The sequence below is a fragment of the Lepeophtheirus salmonis genome, chromosome 3 (assembly GCF_016086655.4).
Source record: "Lepeophtheirus salmonis chromosome 3, UVic_Lsal_1.4, whole genome shotgun sequence".
Classification (NCBI taxonomy): domain Eukaryota; kingdom Metazoa; phylum Arthropoda; class Copepoda; order Siphonostomatoida; family Caligidae; genus Lepeophtheirus; species Lepeophtheirus salmonis.
Window position 1 is genome coordinate 21636779 of NC_052133.2, and position 25619 is coordinate 21662397.

Genomic DNA, 25619 nt, shown 5'->3' on the forward strand with positions numbered 1-25619 from the left:
CTTCCATTCGAACCGCTGTCATGTGTTTTTTTATCTAAATATATTATAGCAGTTTAAAAGAATTTTCCCATTTTTTCCACTTTGTCACTTTTTTCCTTAGACCTTGGTGAGATGTGAAAATTGTCAAAACTCCTGTGAACATAAAAACCACATGACTGCGTGCGTAGAGTTGTAGAAAGTATTATCTGATACGAGTGTTAGGCTTTTTGTAGTTGCAACCACGCGTCGTTATCTTTATTGTATCACACAAACGTTCATGGGAAAAGAAACTGAGGGAGAAGCTCAAAATCAGCTGCTAATTATCCCATTCTTCCCATCTATGGAACTATTGCTCAATAATTGTTCGCAGATTAATCAGATCTAATTTTATTTCAACCTATCAACATTTAGATTAGTGATTAGAGGGAAAGAAGAATAAATAGTTGAAAACAAAATACACTGTAAATTCTTGTGTTGGTGAGGTAAGGCAGTGATTGATTGCCTTCACCATTTAACTTTGGTATATTTTGAGTATAGTATTTTAACTGAACAACCATGAATTTAATAGGCTGAATTTTTTTCATCCAGACTTTAACATAATATTTAGAAGTAGACAAAAGACAAGAGTTGTAATAAACTTATCAAGTTGGCAAGGACTCTATAACTGAGGGGGACACAACAACAATGTTAAAAGAGAGCAACGTCACAAGGAAGAGGAAGGAAATGTTACTTAGTTTGAGTAACATTAATCAGGAAAAGACAAAAGAAAATTCCAAGCAAAGGAAGTCCAATAGAACAAACATGGTGTATTGAACGAGGTTGTTGAACTTCTAATCAGTCCAAAGAAATAAATTAATTAACTCATATGAAATAAATAAAAAAATCCGCAAAAGATTTGAAGGACTACTTCCCTAGTGAGTCAAATGTCTTAAATATTGATAGCATGCCGGAAATGACTGAACCTTCTATGGAGTCTGTGGAAAAGAAAAGATCAATGGAAGAGCAACTATTAAGGATTTTTAATGTCATGTAATTTTAATTTTAGTAATAATCTAGTTAGAAACTCATGGATGAACCTCTACAGGCTGATACCGGATTGAGTTCCAGTGTGATGGGGGTGTATCTAGGAGCTAAACATTATTAGAATGTTTATTATCTGTCTGTTCAACTAATTCAAGTGGGCAAGTCAAAATCATTATCACCTTTGGAATGGTTAAAACCTGAACTGTTTTCTCTGTTCTTTCATTCTTGAGAAGATTATGTTGAAGATAAATTCGGCAATATTTGTAAATTCGGTGATTTGTTGAGGAGTTATATGCGTAAGTTTTAGTTGGACTCGGAGTAATAATGAGGATCAGTATTGAAGGATTTCCTGCCTATGTCCTTGCTAGATACGGAGTATAAATTAAACAAGATGTGCAGGATATTATTGTTGTTTATCATTCTTTTTAGACCTAGATCGAATAACAAATACACTCATTATAGCTTCATATTGGTTTAAAAAAAAAAAATTAAAGTTTTTTTGAAAAAAAACCCCAAAAAAAATTAAAAATCCATGGCTATACAAATAAAAGTTCAAATATTAAATTGTTAGAAAAAAGCTTCAAATATTACAATTTGGTGGTAAAGTAATTTTTTTGGGAAAAAAATTTCAAAATTAAATATTTTGTGGAAAAAAAAAAATTCAAGTTTATTAGAAAAAAACATTTGAAAATCCATGTTTATTCTATAAAAAGTATTTTTTTTTGGAAAAAAATTTCAAATATTAAATTTTAGAAAAAAGACTCAAATATTAAATTTTTTGGAAAAGTAATTTCGAAAATTAATTTTTTTGGAAAACAAATTTCAAAATTGAATATTTTGCGAAAAAAACAACCAAAAATGAAAGTTTTTTGCAAAAAAAACCCAAAAAACAATTCAAAAATCCATGGCAATTCAAAAAAGTACTTTTTAGGAAAAAAAATTCAAATATTAAATCTTTGGAGAAAAGCTTCAAATATAACTTTTTTTGGAAAAATTAATTCGAAAATTAATTTTTTTGTGGAAAAAAAAAATCAGAAATCCATAATTATTAACAAAAAATTCAAGGATTAAATTTTTTGCTCTGCTGCATAATTTGCCCAAATGACGAAATAAGTAAAAATGAAAAATTCCTTAATTTTGATGACACAGCAGGCCCTCCAGCCCCCCTTGTGGATGATTCTGCTAGGGATGGGTTTAATAATTGATGAAGGTCATATAATTGCAGTTTTTATATGTTTTTTAGGCCTTTGAGGCACTTTCAAGCGATCTTGCACTTGATTAACAAAATAAACTAGAAATTTATTTTCCAAAAATGATTATTGGAAAAAAAGAAATCTTTTTATTTAATAGAAAAGTAAAAATATTTTTTTTAATAAAATTTTTAATTATCCTCATACCTACCTACACTGGGATTCAGGTCTCGCACATTCTGTTTTGCATAAGACCAAGTTATATATGTATATATTAAACCTTTATTTAGACAGAAAATAATTTCTAAAAAATGCAAATTATCTAAAATTTTCTGGTGAAGATGCATTTATAAAAATATCATTAAACATTATAGTTTAAATTTTTTTTACTAGATTAAGGCCTTGTAAACATAAAACATTCATATATCTAAATTTAAAACATTAGCATCTAAAATCAATAAAATACAAAAATAAAATATTAATAGCAAATTTGCTTTGAAACAAAAACAAATATTTCGTGTTATTTTTGGTTTTTTTTGCTCCTTCTAAAAAGTTTCAGTGTCTTCTGGAAAGTCCAAAAATGTCCTGATGCGTTTGATGAATGATATCATAGGCCCAGGCCCAAGTACCCCCGATCGCCCTAGGTATCTTCAACTCGAACACTCCAATTCTTGCTACCGCCAAAATTAAAATAGCAGGAATATCCTCCGCAACCACGGGTTCTCCTATAGTTTTATTCTTAGCTAGGTAACTCTTTACATTCAATAAAGCATTCCTTATCGACCTAGCTTTAGGTGTATTTTTTTTCTTTTTTTGATGACATGCCGAACAAAACTATGGCCGTTATTATATTAACTTTATTGTCCTCAAGATCCTTCAGGTTTAAACTAATAAATGATCTCAGAATATGTAATTGTGGACACTCCGAAAAAGCGTGCCTAATGGTATTGAATAGTTTACCACAATTTTTACATGGTGTGTTGAAAAAAAAATTCCTGTGGTTATCTGAGATTGAGCTGTGAATTTTCTTCCATCAGCAATTCGGGTAGTCGAAGACATAATCTTATGCATCCAATTACGAGATATATTTAGTTATCCTAATCCATCCATCACACCTTCACGACGCAAAGACCTCTTCTGATTTAGAAAAATTCCTTTTCAAATGCTATGGAACGGGCACATTGTGTAGCTTGGCATGTCTAATGAGAGGAAATTTAAACTTCTCTGTAAAAAAAAACAACAGAGTGAATACCAGTATCATGTATTGTTAGCTGATTTTTTGTGAGTGCCTCCCATTCCAAAGACACAGGGTTACGAATTATATCCACACTCATTCCACAATTGTGAATAAGAGTCGCTTTTTCCGAAGAACCCTTTTTGTTTTTATTTTTTCATTCGATTTGAATAAAATTTGATGTCAAATAAACTAATTTTAGAAAATTTAAAACATGAAATTTTAGTTCTGTAAGTCAATCCACATATATGTTCTGAGCTATTCACTTGTTATGTTCATTTCCATAAATGGTTATACTTAGAATTGATTTCTTACCCAAAACCATTAATATATATGTTATTAATAAAAATAAATAAACAATACAACTAATTTAATAACTTAGCAATGAATGCAGAATAATTTGAAGATTGAAGGTTCTCCATATGTGAGGTTTAATCTGTTTGCATATTTTTTTCTCTGCATATAATGTTTTCTAGAGAAGCAATACAAATATAGTATCGTCAATCTTCAAATTGCCTGAATTGTTAGTAATTGAAATGGTAGTATATTTTCATTATATATGGGGGTTATACCATTTATAAAAGCTTAACTATAGTGTTAGCTTTGGTTGAGAAATTAATTATAAGAGCACCAAGGTTAATAGAAATACAATGTTAATCGATCATGTAATCGGGCTTGCTAGAACTTTCAATTTAATGTATTGTACCGACTGCTGGGCAAGACAGACAGATTTTGACAAAACACTCAACCACTCATAGTCTATGATGTCACTATTAAAATGTTGGTGGAAGTCAAACATTAGTCGTACACACCTTATTGTATAACCTTGTATTTCTAATAACCTTCAACAGTAACATTTATGACAAAGAATATTAAACGTGAATTGGTTTTAAATCACCAAGTTATAAGCACTACCCTACTCAAACCATTCAATGCAAAACTTTATTATCTTGTTTTTATATATATGAACAAATTAAACCTACTTCCTATTTTTTTTTTCTAAAGTGAGATATTGAATTTATCGTATTATGAAAAAAGTTTAATTAAAACCAAAAAATATGATATTACAGATATTTAAGGTAAAAAAAATATGGAGAAGGTCAAGTATAATTTTTATAACATAACAACAAAATGACGAAAGTATTTTGTTGCATAAATCAATGAATTACTTGAATCCATTAGATGAGTGGTTTACAAAGTATTTACAATTCAAAACACACGGATCTTCAAGACGATTTTTGATCTAATTCATCATGAAAAAAAGCTTAGAACTCAGAGTTGGATTGAGTTACAAATCTTTCATTTCTTTTTTGGGTTTCCCACTAATGGGTTATTTGACATACTATATTTCATTCAAGTGAGATGATAATAATAAAAGAATTGTAAATTTACCATGAAAGGACATGGTACATACTTAAAGAGTAATATCCGGCATTACTGTGGTTTTTTTTTGAGATAGCGTTAAAGGAATATATCAAAAAATAATTTCGTCACCCTTTTAGTAAGATGACTCATATCATTTTTTGAGTTTTTGTGAAGAATAAACAAAAAATTACTTGTATTTTGAGCTCTCTTCACGACACATTTGCTGAAAAATGACTCATTTCAAAAGAAAATGTCTGATATCACGTTATGAAATATGAAGATATCTAATTAAAAACCAAACAAATTTCCCATTGATCAAATCCAGAGTGTTCTATATTAATAAAGAAAAGTTTATCACTATATACATATATGTGTAACCTTTCCGTAAAGTTATTTTTGAATGGTTGAAGTTGTAGGGAATATGATCTTAGACGAGAGTGAACTTTTTGTAGTTGAAACTTGCTACCTCATCAGTTATTTTCTATATTCCAAAACTATATATATATATATTTTTAGTTTTTGAGAAGGGAACATCTTTGGGGTTCGAGGAAATGCTTCAGATGTGTTTTTCAGGAAACTAAATAGTGGCTGTTCTGGTTAAAGCAGCTTTAAATGCCACGAATAATAAAAAAAATATATTTATTTTATATCTTATTTTTAAAATTAACCCCTCAGCAGCTATACTCATGCACACACGCTTCTTAAAGGCGGAGAAGGTCTTCTTGGTTATTCACACTTCGCAAACAGCAGCTTTCAGATCATCAATATTGCTGTAGAAGACAGCAAAGGCCTTGGTCTCCACGTGCTTCCTGAGGGAGAAAATCCAGGGGGTTCAGGTTCGACGATGAGGGAGGCCAAATATCCTTTGACCAGAACCCCCCACTTTAGTTTGTACTTCCACTCAAGGTATTTTTGAATGCCCCTGTTGGTGTGGGTTGGAGCCTTCTCTTGGATCCCGATATGCCCATTCGTCGCTTAAGTGGCCTCTAGAATCAGGATAACCTTCCTCAGGATGGCATTCACGGTCCCTTCGAATTAGATGGAGGGAACACTTTGCCAAGCATCATGGTGAACTGGGGGTACTTGAACTTGGGCACGAACCTGACAGAGGGGGCAGTATCCTTGGCAGAGGTGATAATGTTTATTTTATTACACCTATTCACGTGTTTCTCCACAAATAAGGTCTTCTCATCGTTCAAAACCATGGCACAGCCGTTCAAATCTTAAAAAGAAATTGATGATTCTGCTCAAATGGAGACGTTACTCGCGCTTTTGAGCTGTAAGAAGCCTGGACTTCCCAAGGTTCTTCATGCCTAAGTCATCCTTCAGCACTTCCTTCACTGTATTTATAGGAACTTCCAATTCTCTGGAGAGCCTCCTGGTCGACGTTGAAGGGTTGGCTTCAATCAGAGTCAGATCCCCTCGATCTTGGTTGGTCTTCTTGTTATTCTTGTATCTCGGAAACTCGTGTCTCCCTTTCTCAACATATCCTTTACATTGTACACTGTCTTTACATGATGTATCTCTCAGCGATGCCCATGAGATTATCATCTGCCCCGATCTGATCTGCGATTTTTGTGTGAAGAGCCTCCATTTTCAATCATTTGATTACATAGAGAAAAAATTTCAAGACGGAATCTTTACTCAAAAATCGAGCAATGCGTCTGTAAAGTCACATCCACAGAAAGTTACCAGATAAGGTTTCATGTGTTATTTTTTTACATACAGGCAGGTCAGATTTTTGTACAAATTTAGGTATACCTCGCTAATATGCCATACCCCGATCTCCCTCCTCTCTCCCTGTTAAGATGTATTGTCCTACACCTCAACCACTATCTTTGTCCCTCAAAACCATCAAAATCATAATATCTGGTTTAGAAATGGAATCTTAATTGAATCCTGTTCTGTGAAATAATCATAAATTATAATGAGTGTATTTGTTTTTCGATCTAGGGCTCAAAAAGAATGATAAAAAACAATATAGCATACTCCATATTTGGTTTAATTTAGAGTCCTTTTTTGTCATGTAGATGAATCATTGCAGTTATGTAATATCGTAACATGGATTTGATTAATTATCGTTCAGCCCTTAGTTACCACTTAAAGTTTTATTAGTATCACACGTCGTTACTTTTATTGTATCTCGCAACCTTTCCTCAAAAAGAGGGGGGGGGGAGAAGGCTCAAAATCAAACAGTAGTGAATATTACCTAGTTAGATAAATAAGTCAATCACACCAATTATTCTTTATCTCTTCAGTATCAAACTAAGTTATTTTTTAATGAAAAGATAAAGTCGACTATATATCCCAAGTGCCAAGCTCAAAGGTTATTCAAAATAAAGAATGAATTGTAAGCGCGCGTAATTCAAAATTAGAAATATTCCATTATAGAACACGGCGTTACTGGCTCACTGTAAAATGATTATGGTAAAAACGTTGTGGACAAAAACGTTGGGGTTGTGTACATTATCATTGTGAGACAAACACATAGTGGGTAATATCATGGTGCTACCAAATTATTGTAAGCAATATGTTAGTGAGTAATTTCCGTGCAAGACAATATTATCATGCGCAATTTAATTGCAATTTATATTCTATTCGGGTGATAAAGCTATTGAACGATGAAGACACATAATAGGATAGAACCTTTCTTATATGCTATAATACACCCTGGCCCAAGGGTTGTGTAGGTGAACTGCTGGGCTCCGAGTCAAGTTAAATTTATCCTCCACTGCTTCCCTGAGCATCAAAGAACCCTTCTAATATCCCCTAATACTTCCCAACCCTCAGGTTTTACAGGTGAATTTCTGGGCCCGAAGGAAGTTTAAACTCATCGGCTTCTTTGTTTCCAAGCAACAAATAACCCTTCTAATATGCTGTAATACACCCCAGATCCACAGGTTTTTCAAATCCGTTTGACATCTTCATGCTTAACGGTTTAATAAAACCAATGGAAAACTTTATAATGGTGGTGGTTTTTGCATTTTTTTTTTGAAAAAATCAAAAAGTTCAACTATTAAAATGATATTTCAAATATTCAATTTTTTTAGATTTTTTATAGTTTCAATTCATAGGTATTTTCAGAATATTATTTTTTTTTGCAAATAAAATTCCAAATATTCAATTTATTTTTCAAATATTAAAAAATTGGGCACCTCTGTCATGCTCTTCATCGGGATCCTGTCTATCTTCTTCTTCACCGAGTCCAAAAAGGCTGGAGACCGAATTTTCGTAAGACTACCGCTAGGACTCCTTGCGAGGCTCAAGCCATCCTTTTACAGCTTCTTAACTTGAAGACGAGCCTCTCCGAGCAGCCGATGATCCTGACAATTTCTGCCACCTTGATTTAACAATTTTATTATTGTAATTACTTTCTAGATTAAAAATTATTTTCAGTGGTGTAAAAATAATTTTTATATTAGGGTGGAAGGGTAAAAGATATTAAGGCATTGGTATATTTTATAAGGGCCTCGTGGTTCCCAAGTATCAATTACTATATAAATAGCTAATTTACTTTAAGTAGAGATAACAATTTATTGTGACATGGTCGTTCAAAAATTAAATTTCTTCTAAAACTGAAAGAGGTTGAGACTCGGATTCGTAATCAAAACTTCAAACACAAAAAAGACTCGTGGTCAAAAGAAACTGTCAAACAATAGTTACTCTAATTCAGAACTCATAATTATCCTAGTAACTATTTTAAATAATCAAAAACTATTTCCTTTAATTAAATAATACAAATGATTCCTTTGAGGGATTAAAATTTTATTTAAATTTTAATACGTAAAAATGTAACATTTTTAAATAAAGAGTCATTTATAGTAGTGATGCCTTGATGGCTTTTTGGACTTTGGACTATTGAAATATGAAAACTTACTAATTCAATAATTGAAGAAGGTTGAGTTATTAAAATTCGTTCATATTTCGATATACTAAAGCATTAACAATTAAGTACAAATTAAAACAAACCTGAGCTCTCTATCTCACGTTCACGTAGAGAAAATTACACTTGAACGTGATCGACGAATTTCCATTCGTACAGTACAATCATTTGTGGTTCTCTAGGACCACAGTCTATGTCCATAGCAAATGCGAAACTTTAGAGAGGAAGAAGGGATCTGTCAAAAAGTCAAACAGTACCCTGAGGAGAAAACAGATGGAATCACCGTAGTTCACGGACAACGTGCTCGGGAGAAATTATTTACTAGAACTCAATGTGCGTAGGTTCTCCCCCCAGGTAATTCCTAGAAAAATAAATATACTTAAAGTATATGGAATTCATCCAAGTTTCTTGGGTTAGTGGGAGTAATAGTAATACTAAAGGGTGATTCAAAACAAGCGGTTTTTTTCCAGCAGGGATTTTTTGACAGGCGCACGCGAGTTCTGTCAAATTAATACGTCATTTTTACTCAGTATTGTTTTACAATTCTTCATGGAAAGATATTGGCCACAACAACGTGTACAAATTGTTCAATTGTACTATGAAAATCAGCGTTCTGTAAAAAGAAGTTTTTTGCAAATTACGGCCAACTTATGGTCCACATTATCGACCTTCAGAATCCACAATTCGCAAAATAATCGAAAAATTTGAAGGGGAAGAAACTTGCTGGGATGTCCCGTCGTCTGGTAGGCCACGTACAGCTCGCCGCGTAGAAAATATCGCGGCCGTAGCCGAGAGTGTAGCCGAAGATCATGAAGAACACGTTACCGTCAACAGCGAACGTTATTCCGCCATGGTAACATACTTTTTGGTACCTCAAATTGAAGCACATGGTCTCCACGATATTTGGTTCTAACAAAACGGTGCCACTTGCCACACAGCGCGCGTAAAAATGGACTTATTGGGACATCATTTTGGTGAGAAAATTAATTTAACGTTTTGGCCCGGTGAATTGGCCACCAAGATCGTGTGATATCACACATTTGGCCTTTTGCTTTGGGCTTACGTAAAAGCAAAAGTCTACGTGGATAAACCAGCGACGATTGAAGCATTGGAAGCAAATATCGAACGAGTTATTCGTGAGATTCCGGTCACAGTGCTCGGACGTGTCATCGAAAATTGTTACGAAAGAATGGACCATTTAAAGGCCAGTTGCGGCCAACATATGAAGGGGATTATTTTCTAGAAATAATTGTAAAGGATTGTTTTTTCGGTTCATAATAAAATTTTGACTATAATATAATAGTTTATCTGTTTTATTTCTACAATCCCAAAACCGCTTGTTTTGAGTCAACCTTTATAATGTTTACTTATACTTAATCAGTGCAACTCCATCTAACCAATTAAATGAACATTATAAAAAAAAAAAAAAAAAAAAAAAAGGGAAGAGAGGTCACTTTTGACACCACCACTGAAAGAAACCCATATCCTCAGTAGTAAGACTCTTTTTAATGAGTTCTTTTGACCTCATTAAAAATACTCATGATTAAGATTGCTCAGAAACACATCTATTAATAGTATGAATTTTGTTGAAATTCTTATGTTAATTAATAAATAATATCTTGTTGAAGTTTAAAATTCAAAGTTTTCAGATTTTAATGGACCACTCAGTGAGTCTTTTTAACCGTCAGAGGGCCTTAGTAGAGTATTATACAACATTTTTGTAACAATGAATTTAGTTCTAAAAATTTTTAAAATCAATAATAACTATTTGAAATGTATTTTTTAAAAATCTATAAATTGTAAGAAGACAATGTTTTGAAAAAAGTTGATGTTGCCTTTGTAATTTATCATAAATATAAATTAAGAGTGGGAAAGAGTTTTGAAGATTCTATAATTCCTCAATAAAAATTGAATTAGATCCTAACTTTCCATAAAGCTATTTTTTTCGCTTTCATCACAGCCTAGAGTAATCTCAATCATTGGACTGTCATGCAAGGAACTCTTGTCGAATGTATCCATTTTATATTCTATTTTTTATTTTACAATCCAAAAAAGGATGAAAAACAATTCAGGAAGTTTCGGCTACTTATGCCTAGAGAAGAAGAAAGAGCTTATTCCTAATTTGAAATTTGATTTTCATATCTGAGAGACATAAAGTGTATCATTTTTAGTTAATATAGTTATAATTATTATTGATATTACCACCCACAATTATCAACTTAGTAGTTGAAATACTTGAAATAAAGTCTTTAATTGTAAGTATATCCCGGGATCTAGGAAATGTATTGGAGTAAATTATTACATAACTACAAGTTGAAGCACGATAATTGAGAGCAAGCGAATCACTCATCATACCCAACAAATGTTGTATTCCTAAGTGCAATTCTAGATATTATAGGGAATCGGTTCACCCCTCTATTTAACTCCATTTCTCTCGTTAAGATGAATCCTCAAAACGATACGTTGCTGGAATTCAACGTTTTCTTTCTTCCTTTATTGTGAAATATTTAATCAGTCGTGGATGTGTTAACATTTCCCATGAAAAGAAGAATTCTTCGCTATCTTGGGTGTTAATTGATTTAAAAATATATATTAACATAAACATATAAATTTTAGGAATACTATATGTCTCCCTGTCGCATTTCTTCTTCTTCATACACAAATCCCATCTCCAATCATGATTTATGTCTATAACCCATATAAATATTAAGTATAGACTCCTTACTCATTAGAATGACGGGGACAATTTATTGAAGTGTACAGCTGATGAACAATACAGAAACATAAGGATCAAATCGTTCAGTTATTATGTCAACATTAGCCTTTCAGTAATCAATAATATTTCTTAAAATCTGAATAAATTAATAATTAGTGATGGAATAACCTTCTAATTTTTACAAAAGGAGTTTGATATTAGCTAAGTTTATCGTAGTGGAACTTGATTCATTCTTATCTTTTTATTCGTAGAGTTCAATCCCTGCTTGCATTGCATTCAATTGTACTTTTTCTAGATCCCTAGAGCACAATCTTGCTATTAAATTGTGAAAGAAATGTGAACTTAACCAGAATTAAGTAAAAATAAGCTTTTTTCCATATGTATTTTCATAACTTTATACAAGAATCAAATGTTTTGACATCCTTGTTAGTTGTTACTTAATTTAATATTCTATATATATTATAACCATCTATTTTCAGATGTCCTAAAAATCCAGTGCTTCTTAAGCTGTCGCTAAGATTGGAAACAAACCAAATGGTCAAGGATATGTTTTAAGCACTTCAAGGACTCTGGCATCATTAAACACAAGGTTAAGTTCTACCACGCTTTTAATATTGGCATAGTAATATACGTCATAGTGGATGAGTGGTTGTGTGTTTTGTCAAAATATGTTTTTCTTGCCCAGCAGTCGGTGCGACACATTAAATTGAAAATTCTAGCAATAGTGACGCCATAAACTATGAGTGGTTGCGTGTTTTGTCAAAATCTGCCAGTCTTGCCCCACAGTCTGTATGATACATCTAATTGAAATTTCTAGCACGTCCGATTACATGATGGTCTAGCATTGTATTTTTATTAACCATTTATTTGTTTATGACTAGAGTTGTGTTGTTCCTAATGAAAAAACTACCTTAAAACATTAGAAAAGGTAAAACGATTTTTGTGTGTTCTGTTTCTTCTTTTTTTGTTCATTATTTAATAGGTCCTTGTGCCGAAAGGACTCTAGGAAAAGAGCGGTCAGGGAAAAATAAGCAATTCAATCGAAAAACAAGGAAGACTATGCTCCTAACTTAGTTACCCTTATTCTTCTCCTTTCATGAGGGGGGCTAACTCCTCACTTCTCCCCCCCCACACACACACCTAGCTGGAGGAACATATAGCAGTTTCCAATTTTAAGCCGATCAGAATTGATAACTACTTTCCTTGCCTTGAGTATCCACTCCCTCTTTGCCTAGAGTTCTTTAGTCGTGCCTTGCTAGCACCTCCCTCTAAAACAGAATTCTCGCCTATCCTTGGTATAAATTGATTTAAAAATGTATCATAAAATGAATGCATATGAATTTAAATACATTTATAATATTTTTCCTGCAATAGTGTTTGTTTACATGTTGAAGATTCTCCTTTTAAAACAGTAATTCATCTCCCCCCTTATCAGAATCATATAACAGGTAGCTGATATTATCAAGGTCTTAATTCAGTTGTACCATATGTCTCGCTCTCCCCTTTTCCCCTCAGGGACTCTTTTTTTCCTTACAAAGACATCAACTCTATTTATAATCTGATGAATAAATTTGTGAGCCTATCAGGAACGGAAAAGGAACTAAAAACATGATTTCCTTCTGCTGACACGTCCTTACCTTTATTTTATCACCCCACTTTTCATCCGAAAAGAAACAGGGGAAAAGCCCGAAATCATTTGGGTGTTAGCCAATTCTTCCCAACTATGGAACTATTCATCAATTATTTTATAATTCAACCAATCAACGTTCAGAGCACTGATTAGGATTAAAAAAGGGAAGAACATTGACAAGAAAATCACACATATATTTGTGTTATAGCGATGTAATGTTGTGTTCCATGGTTAGTCGCCTCTGGTTTCCGTAGAGTCTCTTTATATTTGACAAAGGATCAACAATAAATTGTATTCCTGCTCTTTAAGAAACTAAGAATGAGTACTTCATTCCATAGGTACCAACAATAATTTAGAGCATATTATGCAATTATGTATCCATGAAGGTTTAAGACGAAGGAATCAACAGCTGACCACAAAATAGAGTGATGTAGTACATAATTATCTATCTACAAGAGATACATACATTAAATAATATAAGAATGTTTGAAAGCTGGATGATGGCCTGTGCTTGCACCTGGATAGTAGTGAGGATCTCATACTCAACACTAACAGATGTGTCATTTATGTTGATAAATATGCTTTTTTGCTTGGAAAGGAAGTGAAGTATGCAAGTCCAAATCGACTCTTATTACTATTATAAATGAATATTGATCTTCCCTTAAAAGTAACATGTGTATAGGTAGTGTACTCAGTCGTAGGTATTTCAGTTGAGTAGTATTCATTTACTTCTAATTTCCAATTGGCATTTCCGGCTTTTTAACATCCTCCATCCATTTTGTTCAGACTGTTGTTAATAATAATATTACCCTCCTAATAAGTTATTAAACAATTTAATTATCTAAATATCTCTGGTATTTTTTCCTCTATCATTGAGCCATGCAAGAAAATGATGCCTTATCTAAATTATATGATCCAGTATTTTTATATAAGATTGTATGTAGGGATTGATCAGATCTATACATTAAAAGTATACTTATTTATATCCAAATGAGTTCATTAAACTACTGTTTATGAGTACATGATTTCAATGCCTTAGTTCCTAGGAAAAATTCCAAATTCAAAGGCGCGTCATATGATTCAATAATAATAGTTTTCGAGTGTCTTCTTAGGAGTTATTCGAGAAACTTCCATTAAGGCTGGACATGCATAATATACTACTCATTTAAATATAACTTTGATACAAATTGAGTTTGACATGGTAATTGTGGATTTATAGTTTATTAGTTAAATAGTAATATAATAAATGGCTACCATTTAAAAACCAGTTATTATACTGACTAGTTTCATAATAAAGCAGTTCAAAAAATGAGTCGGACAATTACTACTGAGTCAATTCTGTTTCTTCTAGCAAAAAAATAAGAAAAAAATAAAGACGAAATAAGAAGGTATTTATTAATAGATTACTCCTGTAACAAGGGAGGAGTCTAAAAAAAGTGTAAGTGAATCTTATTCTGTCTGTATTAAGAATAATTTAACACACCAGATTCCTCTTCTTCGTGTTTTTAAATGATTTAAACTGACTTTACGTTGAAGTAAAAAGAAACAACAGTTGTATTTACAGTACAGCCTAGTAGCAAAAGGTAAAAGATATTTAATTATATTACTATTTCAAAACGTTTTTTTTTTCCTCACGCTTACATCACTCATTCTGACAGACAAAAATAATGACTACCACATGAAGAAAAAATAATCAGTGGTTGTTGTGGCTATGAATTCAAATAGCCCACCTGTATATACAGATCCAAGACTCATTAGTCCATTACTAGGAGTCAATCCCTTCCAATTTTAATTCATGTTTAATCATTATGATTTTCAAGTTTAAAAAAAAAAAATATTTAAAGTATTGCAATAATGATCCTTTTTCTTTTGTTTCTGGTCTACCTGTTTAGCCTGCAAAAAAGGCTTGTTCCATGAAATGAAATGTATGTAAAATATTAGAATAATAAAATAAGGGGATATTTCCACGCAACCTTCCATCTCTTTCTTTCTCTCTCTCTCTTTCTCTTTTTTTCTTTCTCCTTCTTTTTTGTAAATATTATACATGATATCACTATTTTTTTTAGTGAGACGGGGTCTTTTTGTTGACACGGAATAATGAAACAATAGGGATGGAGGAATCCTGCTTAGACACACCACGTCGACTCTCGGACTTGTCCTTGGACTCCATTGTCGACAAATTTCTGGAGTTAGCCCCAGAGAGCGTTTCTCTTCATGTTCCTGCAGCAGAAATTCTTATAACAGCCTTTTCAGAGGCTGGAAAGTTCCAGGATAATGTCATCAGCTCTTCCATTTTTCCTCCTACAGGTCTCCGCTACCTGAAAGTCCCTTGTGCAGCTAATTTGACCGTAAAGGTGTGTATTGACCCATGGGATTTGATCCACATTTACTTATTTGACATTTTTTTATCCCATGATTCCAGGGGTTAGAAACTCTTCGAAATCATCCGGATCTCATAGTTATTCGAATGCAAGGACTCGTGGAAGCTACGGTGAAGGATCTTCTTGCCTCTCTACATCCAAAAACACATCAAAACCTGAGGTACTATTTCCAGGAAATCAATCCATTGATATATTTGCGTAATTAACACGTATCCGTTTCTCCTCTCTTTCTAGACTATTGGATGTTAGTCAATCCGCATTCTCCTATCCCACTGGTAAAGGAATCGTCGAACCCCTTCCCTTTGATCGCCTCAAATCCCTCGTCTATCTCAACGTGTCAGGCACAGAGTTCAAGAAATTCTCTCTTGAATTAGTTGCGAGTGACATTCCTACCCTCAAATATCTCGACATTTCTTCTACCAAAGTATCAGATATAAGTCCATTAAAAGCCTATGGAGACAAACTTCAGAGTCTATCCATGTACGGTCTTAAATTTCATGCTGATGTCTCTGAGAATGTCGTAGATACGCTGATTGAGCTCAAAGGTCTTGTTCATTTGGATATTTCAGAAGAAAGGGATGAGCATCCCTTTGATATATTTCCTAATTTGAGTGGACTTCACATAGAAAGGCTTCTCGAGGATCCAGAGGCTCTTCCAAACATTGTGTCTTTAGATATATCTGGTAAGTCAATATCTCACTTTCTCTATAAATATTATGCTTATTAAATTATTGAATAACCTTTTAATTTACATAGTAGTAGGGGCTAGGAAAATATTTGTTTCCTTCTTAAAAATAATTCCCCTTGTCAATTTAAGAACAATGTATATTAAATAATTATTTATACAACTTTTATGTACGTGCATATAGTACGAAAATATGTTTGATATGATTAACAATTCAATGATTAATTTTTCATTGTTGTTTACCATTTACATCTATATTTTATTAAAAATATGGATGTATTGAAACTATTATTACGTGAAATTTAAATTTATGAATATTAGTTGACTGGATAAAATTTGTCGTATATTCCTTGTTGCATAATAATCAATATTTTTTTGTTTTTATTATGCCAACAATCGTCAAAAAATATAGGGATTTATTTTATTAATCCAATTATTATTTCTTTTTCTTTTTAATCAGGCAAAGATGAGGTTACGATGAACAAATTACTGAGTTTTATATCTCGTCGTCCCAAGTTAAAATTTCTAGGATTATTATTGACTCAATTCGGAAGGCCGCACTCTTATAATTGTATAGAAGGAAAGGATAAGGAGAACTCAGGAATGGTGATCGCTGGGAGTGAGAATGAGGATCAAATATTAGAATCTCTGCGGCGCTACGCAAACCGACCCCAGTATGTGCAAAAGTCGCTGTACCATTTATTTCGCATTACGCAGGAAACAACTACGTCTCGAACGGATATAATAGAACTTGTTCTTCAGGCAGCTAGAAAGTATCAAAGAACATTTTCTATTCAAATGGCGGCTACAGCTTGTTTATTCAATCTCTGTAAATATGGATTGAGTCTTAAGCTACATCCTCGAATATTGAGTGAGATTGTTCGCGTGGATTTAGATGCAATGGAAGCGTTTCCTCAGCACAAGCAATTGCAGAAAAATGTGCTTTTAACCATTTGCTGCGATCGTATTCTAACAGAAGTCAACTTTGATAAATATAGGTGTGCAAGATTAGCCATGGACTGTTTGTGTGAGTGGGATGATACCTCTATGAATAGGATGAGTGTAGCCATATGCTCAATCTTAGGTAAACGCTCAATAATAATATTCTCTCAACAAAATATAATTATCATCACTCATCAATATTCTTTTTCTCTTTCTTAATAGCTGCAAAAATAACGACTACTCAAACATCTGAGCTTGGATCTCAACCCAATTACATGAAAAAATTACTTTCAATTGTCAGCAATCGTATGGAGGAGAGAACCATCGACATCACTTTAAAATTCACTCTGTCTGCTCTATGGAATTTAACCGACGAAAGTCCTGAAACATCCAAGATGTTTTTAATTCATGATGGAATGCCTCTCTTTGTTGATTTACTTGAAACATTCCCTGGAGAGGCTTCCATTGAAACAAAGATTCTAGGTTTATTGAATAATATTGCAGAAGTGCATCATTTAAGAAGTTATCTCATGAATGATTCATTTTTAATCATACTGAGGTATGTAAATACAATCGGACTTGTATTCAAGCTTCTTTGTACATACTTAAACTTATTTTTTTCACAGAAAACTTCTTCATGCCTCGAATATTGATGTAAGTTATTTTGCTGCTGGCATCGTCGCACACTTGGCAAGTACAGCTCCCATATGTTGGTTTAGTGAACTCCGAGTTGATGAAATGACGGATGATTTATGGAAAGTCGTCATGAGTTGGAAGATACCTAAAGAAGAAATGGTCGCCTACAGATCATTTAGACCCTTTCTTCCTCTAATGGCTGTGGATCAAAAACATGCTGTACAGCTATGGGCCATTTGGGCAATTCATCATGTCTGCATTAAAAAAGGTATGAATTTTACTCACGAAAAAACCCTTATCCTTCGTTTTATTATTTATAGCTCCTCGCTATTGCACCATGTTAAAACGGCAGGGAGGAGACGTTGCAATCCTAAAGTTACTCAACGCCGATAAGGATAGGCCCCATTCAGCTGTGAGAAAGTTGTGTGAAAGTGTCATGGAGGTCATGTACAAGGAAGGTCTTTGCCCCGACTCTCCTTTTCCTGCATCTTCGTCATCGTTAAATGAGGATGATGATGCCTCTTCCTCCGTCTATATGGAGTTACAGTCTTAGTAAAAGTGATTTACATTTATATATATATTAATTATTATTATTATCATATATATCTATGTATGTACTTCATTTTCTTAATTGATTGTGATCTTTTCTTTTTCCATTGCCGCCTTCCCCTAATTTCTTCGTTCTTCCCTTCCTATTTTTTCTATTCTCTTTCTTGATATTAACGTTATATTTTTAAAGTAATCATCATTAATACAAGCTACTTTCCTTTTTCTTCCTCCCCGAATATCCACCAACATTCTAAGAAACACTCCATGTGCTTGCAACTTTTAATTTTCATCAAATTCTAAATTTACTAATTCAATCCTCATCATTTTGCTAAATCTCTCTATCTCACTCTCTCTTCCTCTTTATGTGATATGTTTGTTCTAACAGACACACACATATTCACTAATTATACGAGTTCTTTATTTATTTTTAACGAAAAAAAAAAAAAGTAAGACAATAGTTGAAAATAAACTATCAAATCAATACCGTCAATATAAGCTACAATAAGAATTCGTGTCTTCTAATTCTCCTAATTTCTTTAGGCATTTAATTACAATTAGTTTTTATTATAATTATTATGGCTCTGATCATTATTTTATGATTATAATAATAATAATTATTATTAGGGTTTCATGAAAGAAAGGCAGATCCAAAAATTTACAATCTAAAGCAAACAAATCAATTACTAGAAAATAGTCTAATATTAATATTATTTTTAATTAAAGAGAGTTTTATTATTATTTAGTAAAAAATTTATGTATATATATATCTGGATAATGATCTTATCTAACTCTAATATGAAAATGAAGAAAATTCACATACGCACACGGCACGTGTTGAATGTTTAATAATATAATATTCTTTAATTTGTTGTATATGTATATATATATACCTCAATCATTTCTTATGTAAAAAGATGCACAATAGAAAAATACAGAACATTTATTATAATTTGAAATTGATTTCCTCTCCCCCATTACATAATTTTGTACACACCAATTGCCCCTTTTCCTTATTTTGCCCTCTTGTAGTCAGACTCTGAAAGGACTCTCTTTTGCTATATATATATATATACAATATTTAATAAATTTTTTTTGTTAATAAGTTATCATAACGTATTCAAATCATTTATATATATATATATATAATTCTTTTCTTCTTATTTTTTGAGCCAGCACCTAGTCAGACAACCAACCTTACTTATTATAATTACTATTTTCGTTATGTCATGATGATTATGATGAAAGCAACAATAACAATATTGGGACTTCATTTCACAAATTACATATATATATTTATATATAAGATCTTTTGTTACTTACTTCTAATTTGTTCTTTGTTTGTTTATTTCGTTTTCGTTCTGAAAGGAGAGACCATTTATAAATAAATATATATAGAAACAATTATTATTCTTATTCGGACTTTATACATATAATAACAATATACTTATAATATACATTTAGTATGATATAATCATTTTTATGTCTGTTAAATATTGTCTAAAATAACACAACTAAATATCATATGTTTATTTAGTTAATTTTTTGTCATTAACAATGAAAATCGGTGTAGCTCTAACTGTATAATATGATATCCTTTACCAGCCCCAATCCCCCTTTGTTTCGTACATATTATGTTATAATCATTATTTTATAGATAACTCTATTTTTTATTTAGAATAAACGTTATGATTCAATTAATTATTATTATTCATTATTGTTGGATTCGAGTCAATTTATTTGAGTTTTTGAGTTCTGCGTCGAGAACGTGTTCGGATAATAATACAATCAAACTAAGCCTAAGTCTGTCACTACACTAAGTATCTATATCTAGTTTTCAAATTTAGAAATTGTTACAAAGTAGAAAACATGGTTCAAGGGGTCCCTATTTTATTTACTCTTGCAAGACCCCTTAATACAGGTTTGACCATCCCCATTTTTGAGTTTTTGGGAATTTCCACATAATATGTAATGTGGTTTCTTTTCTTTAAATACAAGATTAACTCAAATAGGCTCTTGGATTTTTCGCCCTATGAATCATTTTTATTAAACCTACATAATGAAACCCATTTTAGCTCTGTACCTTAATATCTATGTTCAGAAAATTGTGGACTTTGAAGTAATACTCGAATTTATTCCTAGGAATATGTTATTTCATTAATATGATGAATATTCCACATATGCTGTAGATTAGACATCACAGGTGCACACCGGGGAAGCCTTCTCCGAAATAAAGGTTATTGTGCGCAATGAGGTAAGTTTCATTTATATACTTGAATACTAATACCATTTACATTTTTGTGAATGATTGCAAAGTGGATTTCGTATGAACAAGGGATTTGATTAATTTTCAGAAAATTGTCCTGCATTGATAGTAAATTCAATTTTTTCCAAGTTCAAGTGATACTTGAATCCCTCACTAATTATTATTAAGAAAATCTAATTCAGGAGGTGCAACTTCCATGATCAAGAGGCCCAATTTTTCCCCACAGTAATATCATAGGAGGACCACATGACCATGCACTTCAAATAACTGGATCGGACGGACGATACATATGACTCTCCGTAAGAACACATAATATATGTATTGATATCTGTATGTTTATTGCACCAACATACAAGTATTCTCTGCATATACATGCATGTTTATGCAGAGCTTAAAAAAGTGCAAGAATTTTTACACCTTCATATTAAAAAAATTGCTTAAAACAACTAAGCACAAATAGCTCACTTTCAATAATGGCAAGATTAATTGAACGTAATGAGATACATATGGTTTGACCTGCTGGCTCACTATGGATTGGATGTCAATGTTAATTTTTGTAGTCCCAATGTACATCAAATGAAACAGAGTGTCATTGGTGAGTCTGTTTCTCTCTTTGGATATTTTGCTTTGTGGTTTAAAAATTGCTCCCGCAAATGTAAGTGCTTCCAAACATGCTGGACATTCAGAGGGTAAAATCTCTGAGACGTGCCTTAGAAATAAGTCTCCAAAATTAAATTCCCCTCTCGTTGCACTTTGCTTGAAAAAACGGGTGTTCCTGCAGCTCTGATGGTTGTGCGCTGACCAAAACCGAGAGGGGGTCTATGAATAGCAGAATTCGTGGTTCTATCTCGTGGAAATATTGGAAACCATCGTTTAATTGTTCCTGCAATTTTGTCGACGTTTGCTCTGTATTTCTGGATTTTTTTTTTTGTAATTGGATATCACTTTTCGAATGTCAGACAGGGAAATGTGCCAAATTAGCACGAAGGGATGGGAAGGCTGAGTTTGCGCTGAAATGTGATCAGGCGAGAATAGAGATACCAAACCGTTTGATCTCCCCCCTGCAAAAGTGTGTTGAGGTTATTGAGATGCGGGTGATGTCTGTCAGAAGGGCCATATCACAAAGAAACTTTTTATCTTTGAGCTTTCCGCACTATGCACTTGTATCACCATTAATACTGTTCTTCAATAACACTGGTATTTCCAAGCGCAGTGCAAAAAACCGTTCTAGATACTTTCCTCGACTCATCCATATGCGTATGCAGTTATAAGTCCACATACTCGGCATCCACTTCATCCAGAAACGTGATGAACCTCCACTTACATAAATATATGTTCCCTTCTTGGATGATATTAGTGACTTTTGTCGCAAAATCCATGACATGGCCAATGTTCAACGTCTTTGTGCAGAGGGCTTCCTGGAAAGATAAGAAAAAATAGTTGTGGTTAGAAAATATAATGTCTGTGTGTCTCTCTATATTTTGTAACCAGGGCACACCAGCCTACAGTACATCTCACAATTAATATGACGCTACTCACCTGATTGATGATGCAGTGCAGTATAGGGCAGTTTATTCCGCTTTGCCTGACTAGCCTCACGAAACCCCTGTGTCTTCCCTGCATCGTTGGTGCGCCATCGGTAACAATAGTCGACAGCTTTTCAATATCACTATATTCGCTCACAGCACATGTAACGGCGTTGAATATATCGCTGCCTTTAATGGTGTCGTGCAAAGATGGCAATTTCAATAACTCCTCTTGCACATCAAATGCATTGTCAATCGTTATTGCAAAACCAATAGTTGGCTAACATCTGTCACATCTATACTCTCATCTATAGCTAATAAGGAGTACTTGCAGTCCTGCATGAATTGTTTCTGGTTTACCTCGACATTATTGTGGATTTCAAAAATCCTATCATTTACTGTGCGTCTGGACAAAGACCCAGGTTCAAAATTTTTAGCCATGCTGTCGTCACCAAATGTTTTGTCCATTTTCACTTGCATGTCTTGACCAATTCTCCATCCGACAGTGGCTTCTTTGCCTTAGCAAGTTCGAGTGCCACATCATAAGATACTGTTAGGGCTAACTAGTAGCTTTTGTGAAAAAGTCCTGCTGTTGGCTTACTGAAGATTTGAGGTCTGCTACTACAGCGGCTCTGGCAAGGTGTTGTAATAGCAACTTAAGTTGTAATCTTTTAGGGCTGATAATGTCTCCCAGCACATTAAACACATTGGGTTCCCTTTGTTTGAAATTGGTAAAGAGGTACACTTCTTCCCATTTTGGGTGAAAACTGCGATTTTCTCTGTCAAGTTTTCTCTTCTCGCGGTTACTAGTTACTTTTATTTTCTAACATCTCTTTTTCTTTCTTTCTCTAACTTCAACTTTTTCTTAACATTTCTTGCAACCCTATAAATGATTAAAGAAATATGAAGGGATGAAAATCCCGGTGTGTGTAAAAATCACACTTGAGTGAATCTCATTAAAATGATCTTAACTTTGAGAGATGATATAAAGGGTGTCCACGATAAATTGGAACTACTTTAAACTTCATCCAGATCCATAATGTGGATATTAGGGGTTAAATCATACTAATATAAAAGGTTGCGTGAAAAATACAATATAACTTCCATCACAATTGGTTTGACAACAAACAATAGTCATCATTAAGGGTGATAATTTTGGTAAGAATACAAAAGCGTGCGAGGAGAAAAGAAGAATTACTTATGGCATCATTGATTAAATAATATACATCCTCTTCTATCAATCATGAACGTTATAATTCCCTCCTTTATTATTCAATATTAATATAATATGAGATGGTGATAGTCGATAGAGAACTGAATAAAATCCCAAAAATGACGTCGCCTTCTGTCTGGATTTATGAAAATGGTGGCCCAGGAATTTGGAAAATACTTACCGGATGAGAAACAGATCGTTTGTCGGATTTGTCGATATAAATGTCCCTTTAGTCCCCTGCCTAGAATTACACGCCACTCATTATCCTCATCTCATAACAAGAGTATGGATATTCATCTATAAAATCAATTTGACGATGAATACATCAAGTCAGACTTTAACTTTGATCTCACAACGATGCTTATTGCATGTAATATAACCTTATCCATTGCTAATCATCTACGTTCAAAAAATTTATGGAGAAATACAAGGGTAAACATATCCCTTCCCGAGGAACCATCATTAAATTAATGGAGGATGTTGGTACTGATGTCATATATAGAAATACATATAAAAATGTTTTGAGTCATCCACACCAAATGATGATCATGTTATCAGTAAAAAGTATTTACGAATATCGAAATGGAACTCTGAATTTTGTACTATCTCACAGTAAGTATTCATTTTTTTTTAAATCTAACCATAAAATATGATTTTATTTTAGCTAAACATATCAAGAATTATGATACACAACTCAGTAAAGGGCAAAAACAACTGCTTAAATGGTCACAACAACGGGGGTAGTAGCTTTGGATGGTTTGCAACTAGTTTGTCTGAGACTACTTACTTCGCTTTAAGACTTGGGTATGATAATTAGGTTTTCCAATATTACATAGTCAATAAATATTACTTTTTTATCACTAAAGGCTTAGCTATGGTTGATGGGCTCCAAGAAATGGTGTTCAGAAAATTCATAAAAGGCAAAAACAACTGTTTAAATGGTCACAACAACGAGGGTAGTTACATTGGGTGTTGCATTATAATTAACAATTGTGTATATCCATCATAATAATAGTATGTTGTTATATAAGCATACCTAAATAACGGGGAAAAATCTTTTTTGATGCTCTTAATAGGGAGTAATATCGCCGGACATTACTACATAATTAGCTTTTGCTCTAAATCTTTACGATGAATTTATTTATAAAAAATTTTTATTAGTATATTTATTGTCTAATTTTATGATTTTGACATTTACTTTATTATTAATAATTAGTTAGATCTCATCGGTAGAGATATATCTATCCTGTGCACAATTGTATATAGCAACTTCCACATGAAGAAGAGGGGTGATTATCTTTTTGATTAAACTCCACGTCTCGCTTGTGTATTGCAACCTAAAGTTATGACATATTTAACTGAATTCCGATGTCAGAACAAGAAAATATTATTTGGATCAATCTATTATTTCAATATTCTGTATTTATAATTTATTGTTATTATTAGTTATATGATTCCAATTGTTTAATTTTGTATATTTAACATAAATGTATGATGGTTTATTTTTTAGTATGTAGATTATATTTAATTTAAGCCTTCTTTTTTAAACTTTGAGCTTCAAATATATTTCAAATACTCTACTTTGTCGTTTCATTAGCTATTATTCTGAGAATAAGGTTCATAATGAATTACAATTTCATGGAGTGTGACGTTTTAAAATCTACTGTAACGGATAAAAAACGTCGAAGTCAATATACGTAGTATATCTTCATTAAACATTTTGCTAATAAATACATTAGTTATACTCTCAAAAATCATAATAAAGCAGGCAGATGATAATCACATCAGTATTTTAAACAATGATACCGTATGTCTTTTTCCCCCCCTCCTCCTCGCACGCGTTTTTCTCTACAATATTATCAACTATAGTCATCATGGAACAAGCAAGGAGAGACGCCATCCTCGAATTGGCTCGGGCGGGACACAAGCCCTCTGCTATCTACAAGCTTCTTAACTACCCCAAGACCACGTAATACTGGGTTCAATGCCTGGGAGGTTGAGGGGAAGGTCTGCTGCAAGGCCCACAACATGAAAAGTGACCGAATCCACACTCCTTGCTTCCTTGAAGGCCTCCGGAAGTCCATCAAGGCTTCGCCGGGGACTTCCTTGTCCAGGTTGGCCAAGAACCGTGGAGTGAGCAAGCAGCTGGTCTCCAAGGCTGTGAATGATGTCCTCGGGTACAGGTCATACCGAATGGCCAAACAACACATCCTCACGGCATCCATGAAGACCACCAGGCTCACCAACGGTAAGCGTCTCCTCAATGACCTGAAGAGCCATGGAGGAAGAATCATCTTATTCTCTGACGAGAAGAACTGGACTGTTGACAGAAGCTACAACGTCCAGAATGACAGGTGGCTTGCCAAGGAGAGAGTAGAGGCCCCTGCAGTCTTCACCACAAAGT

The 25619-nt window shown here is 33.2% G+C and overlaps 1 protein-coding gene and 1 long non-coding RNA gene across 11 annotated transcripts; both read left to right on the plus strand.

The window, feature by feature from the left end:
- Positions 1–14340: 14340 nt before the first annotated feature.
- On the plus strand, positions 14341–19911 carry LOC121114642 (protein zyg-11 homolog B). Of its 10 annotated transcripts, none has more exons than XM_071887164.1 (9): positions 14341–14408; positions 15087–15374; positions 15443–15561; positions 15636–16084; positions 16547–17170; positions 17251–17587; positions 17655–17932; positions 17985–18216; positions 19383–19911. In XM_071887164.1, exons 2-9 carry the CDS (start codon positions 15132–15134, stop codon positions 19441–19443), a joined length of 2343 nt encoding a protein of 780 aa, XP_071743265.1. In that variant the 5' UTR covers positions 14341–14408; positions 15087–15131; the 3' UTR covers positions 19444–19911. The 10 variants fall into 10 exon arrangements, 9 of the variants coding, with proteins under 9 accessions (XP_071743265.1, XP_040564606.1, XP_040564609.1 ...); XM_040708672.2 differs by lacking the exon at positions 14341–14408 and adding an exon at positions 14422–14603; XR_011779280.1 differs by lacking the exons at positions 14341–14408; positions 19383–19911 and adding an exon at positions 18937–19162 and having other exon boundaries at positions 15035–15374; positions 17985–18274.
- A 3365-nt stretch (positions 19912–23276) lies between these two features.
- Positions 23277–24795, plus strand: LOC139904940 (uncharacterized). The gene is made up of 3 exons (XR_011779281.1): positions 23277–23827; positions 23880–24019; positions 24082–24795. It is a non-coding gene; the product is annotated as an uncharacterized lncRNA (long non-coding RNA).
- Positions 24796–25619: the final 824 nt, after the last annotated feature.

What these genes read in the sequence shown, in the direction of transcription:
- LOC121114642 (XM_071887164.1), top strand. Translation starts at nt 15,132, where the DNA reads ATGGAGGAATCCTGCTTAGACACACCACGTCGACTCTCGGACTTGTCC. An exon ending in AGCCATATGCTCAATCTTAG is followed by an intron (nt 17,171 to 17,250) that starts GTAAACGCTCAA and finishes CTTTCTTAATAG; the next exon opens with CTGCAAAAATAACGACTACT. An exon ending in TATATGGAGTTACAGTCTTA is followed by an intron (nt 18,217 to 19,382) that starts GTAAAAGTGATT and finishes TTATTTTTTGAG; the next exon opens with CCAGCACCTAGTCAGACAAC.